The sequence below is a fragment of the Alligator sinensis genome, unplaced genomic scaffold, assembly GCF_000455745.1.
Source record: "Alligator sinensis unplaced genomic scaffold, ASM45574v1 scaffold324_1, whole genome shotgun sequence".
Lineage (NCBI taxonomy): Eukaryota > Metazoa > Chordata > Crocodylia > Alligatoridae > Alligator > Alligator sinensis.
In genome coordinates this window covers 1,879,295-1,882,715 of record NW_005842188.1, presented here as the reverse complement: position 1 = coordinate 1,882,715, position 3,421 = coordinate 1,879,295, and the positions used below count along the sequence as shown (strand labels likewise).

The 3,421-nt window shown below is 50.4% G+C and overlaps 1 protein-coding gene across 1 annotated transcript in view; it reads right to left on the bottom strand.

Annotated features, from left to right (window-relative positions):
- The window catches only part of ALG11 (ALG11, alpha-1,2-mannosyltransferase), an 8,258-nt gene extending 4,837 nt beyond the window's left edge, over positions 1-3,421 (bottom strand). Inside the window, exon 1 of the mRNA XM_006026304.3 lies at positions 2,946-3,421. Coding sequence (XP_006026366.1) covers positions 2,946-3,421 — 476 coding nt within the window. The remainder of the gene's footprint in view (positions 1-2,945) is intronic.

The window sequence follows — 3,421 nt, the reverse complement described above, 5'->3', positions numbered from 1 at the left end:
AGCCTGTAGCCCGGCATCCCAGCGCAGCCACGGACGGGAGCGGGGCGTGGGGCGTGCGGCTGCCAGCAGGGAGAGCAGGGGGCCGGGGCAGGACCGGGAGCTGCCTGCCCCTGCCCTTTCTTCGCCCCTGCCCCAGGCTTGGGCTGTCGCCTCACGGCTCGCTCACGAGAGTCACTTTCCTGCCTCTGTCCCTGGGGCTGGGGCTGTGAAGGCTTCTGCAGGGCCGGCGCGGTTCAGGTGGAAGGGTTTAGCAAGCAGTGTTGTGTTTTTAGGGAAAATCTACACCCCCCCCCCCCATGTTTGTCTGTTGCAGTCTAAAACGTAGAGAGCGTAAGCGCGGCGGCGTACGAGGGGCTCTGACCACAGACCCGTCCTGCCCAGCATCCTGTGTCATGCCCTGGGGGACTCTGGGGACTGTCCTGGCCGTGGTGGGCAGCATTTCACTGCCTCCTTGGGCTCGTCCGAGTGCCAGTGGGCACTCCAGTGTGTTCTGCTTGGTGGAGTCTGTGTCCCCCTGCTTTTGTTATTTAATAATCTTCCTTTCTTGCAGTCATTATTTCCCTGCTTGTCTTTGCAGCAAAGAGACATGTCTTTGCTTTCCTTGCTTCAAAGCATGCTTTTAATCTTTGACTACCAGATAAAACTCTCTCTAAGCCAACAAACAGGGGTATAGTCTGCTCTCAAAGTACACATGTAACTCATGAATGCTATGGCTTTTAAATGCATAGGTATGCTAGACAGACAAGGTTCTTTGGGTAAATCTGATCTCTCTTATTAGACTAGCTCAGATAATTGGAAAAAATCGTCTTTGCAAACTTTCGGGTACAGATATCCTTCGCCAGGCTGAGGAAGCACCTGCAGCTGGTGTGTGCTTTTCCTGGATAGAACGAATAGTAAAGAAGCCAGAGGCTCATAGGCAAGCAATACAGGCAGCCAGTGAAGATGTAAATTGGGTGAGAGGCAGTGGGTGAGAGGCAGGCTGGGGGGCAAAAGGGGGATGAATGTAGCTGGTAAATAGTGGAGAGGTACATGGGGAGTCAGATGTCAGGCAGGTGTGTCATAAATCCAATGTCTAGATATGCTAAAATATTTTTGTTTCTGGTCCCCCCACTAAATAGATGCACACACATCTCCAGTTGTGATTTCCATGAAGGGTGTTTTTAGACTGTCTCATTGCTTGCTGTAGGGTTGGAGTGTGTTTCTTTTATCTTCTTTCCCATTTTGTCTGCATTTAGAGACAATATACACAGATCAAAGGTCAGAAATGAATTGGATGTGAAAGGGCGGTTGTGCCATTTACTGCAGTGAACTTCAGCTTACAGAGGAGGAGAGTACTGAGGTCACGTAGCTGTAGATAAGGTGATTTATTTTACTAAGTGCAATCACAGTTTGGGTTTATAGTAGTCAATCACAAGCAAAACAATCTAAAAAATCCCCACCTATTTTTTTTTTTTTTTTAAAGCACATCTTGAGAAAACTTAGGAAGAGGTAGATTTCTCTCTCTCGTAGCTGTGTCTGCACGTGTTTGGAAAGGGACCCTGAAAAGGTACAGTACCAGAGCAGGATACACATTTGTAGCAAAGTTTGTGGCTTGAAAAGACAAAAAGGATGCAACTGCAAAGCTGTAACTTCATTCTTATTGCTAGCACATGTACCACATGTGACTGGGCAGGAGTGTTAGCGGTTAACTTCACGACTGTTCACAGTGTTGTGACTTTCTGCCCTGGTTGTCCCTTCCTCCTTAATCACCCTTTGAGGTCCGAGGTCTTCAGCATCTAATTCCATAAAAGCGGCCCATCCCTCAAGTTCCCGGCACTCCCGTAGGAGATTTACGTGATAAATTTGCCCCTCTCGCAGGTGACCTGGCTGGTGGACCTCGTAGTCTACAGGTCTGACCCTGCAAGTTACTTCGAATGGTCCCTGCCACTGAGTCAGTAGCTTACTTGTGGATGTGGGCAGAAGCACCAACACCCTCTGTCCAGGTTCGAATTCTCTCCCCTTGGCGTGACTGTCATATCTTTCCTTTTGGTGAAGTTGTGCCTCTTGTATGTTGTTTTTGGCCAGGTCCTGGGCCATTCGGACCCTCTGTTGGAACTTTTGCTGGTAGGCTGCTGGCTCTCTCGAGTTTCCCCGAGTCCTGTTCCCAATCTTCCCTTAGGGCTTGGAGGAGGCCCCTCGGGTGATGTCCTAGTACCAGTTTGAAGGGAGTCTATTACATTGAATCCTGGGGAGTGTCCTAGATTGTGAACAATACTAGTGGGAGAAGCAAGTCCCACTTTCATGGATTCCCTTGTATGCATCGACGTAGCATCTGCTTTGTAGTTCTGTTGAGGCGCTCCACAAGACCATTGGTCTGGGGGTGGTATACTGAGGTGCGGAGGTTTTTTATCTGGAGAGTATGGCATACCACGCGTAGTACTCTGGACATAAAATTCTGTCCTTGATCCGTTAGTATTTCCTTTGGGATCCGCATCCTGGCTATCCATTTAACGAGTTCTTTTGCTATTCGTGGGGCGGTCACTACCCATAGTGGCACCGCCTCAGGGTACCAAGTGGCATAGTCCACGAATACCAAGATATATTGCTGCCCTGCACTGCTGCAGGAAAGGGGTCCCACCACATCCACAGCTATCCTCAAAAAGGGAATGTCAATGACGGGCATTGGCTGGAGTGGTACCCATGCCAGGTGATCCTCCCTTGTCTTTTGGCACTCGGGGCAGGCTGCGCATTGGTGAGCGATGTCCTCCCCCAACCCAGGCCAAAAAAACTCCCGGGTCACTCTCGTGATGGTCTTGTCTCGACCCAGATATCCCCCTGTGGGGTTGGAATGAGCCAATTGCCATATAGCTTGGCAGAATCATGTGGGAACTACCAACTGTGTGCCCTGAGATTTGCCCGGTCTATCCCGTTGCATGTGATACAAAAGTTGATTTCTTACCTCAAACCGTGGGGTCTCGATCAGCGTTGGTGTCAGGCTGTCACTGGTGCTGCGAGCCTGCATTCTGAGCATCCAAAGTTCCTGATCTTCTTCTTGGGCTTCCTGAAACTGTAGGCCGCTGGCAATATCACGGAGGTCTACCTCGTCCAGTTTGTTGGCCCACTCCCCACTTTCCTCAAGCTCTCCTAACCATCCTTCGTGGCTCTGGATCTTTCTACGCTCTGCTTCAGGATCACGGACTCTATCCAGGGTATCATAGATTAGTGCCCAGTCGTGTCCCAACAGCATATCGCAGGCCAGCTGGGGTACCACGCCTACCAGTAGTTCCCCCTGGTGCTCCATCACCCAGAGTTGTATCCACTGGTGGTTAATTAGCTTAGTCTCCCCATGGAGGCATGTCACCTTCACCAAGTTGGCTTTCTGATCCCTTCGAGGCCTCACCAGATCAGCCCTCACTAGTGACTGGGCGCATCTTGAATCCAT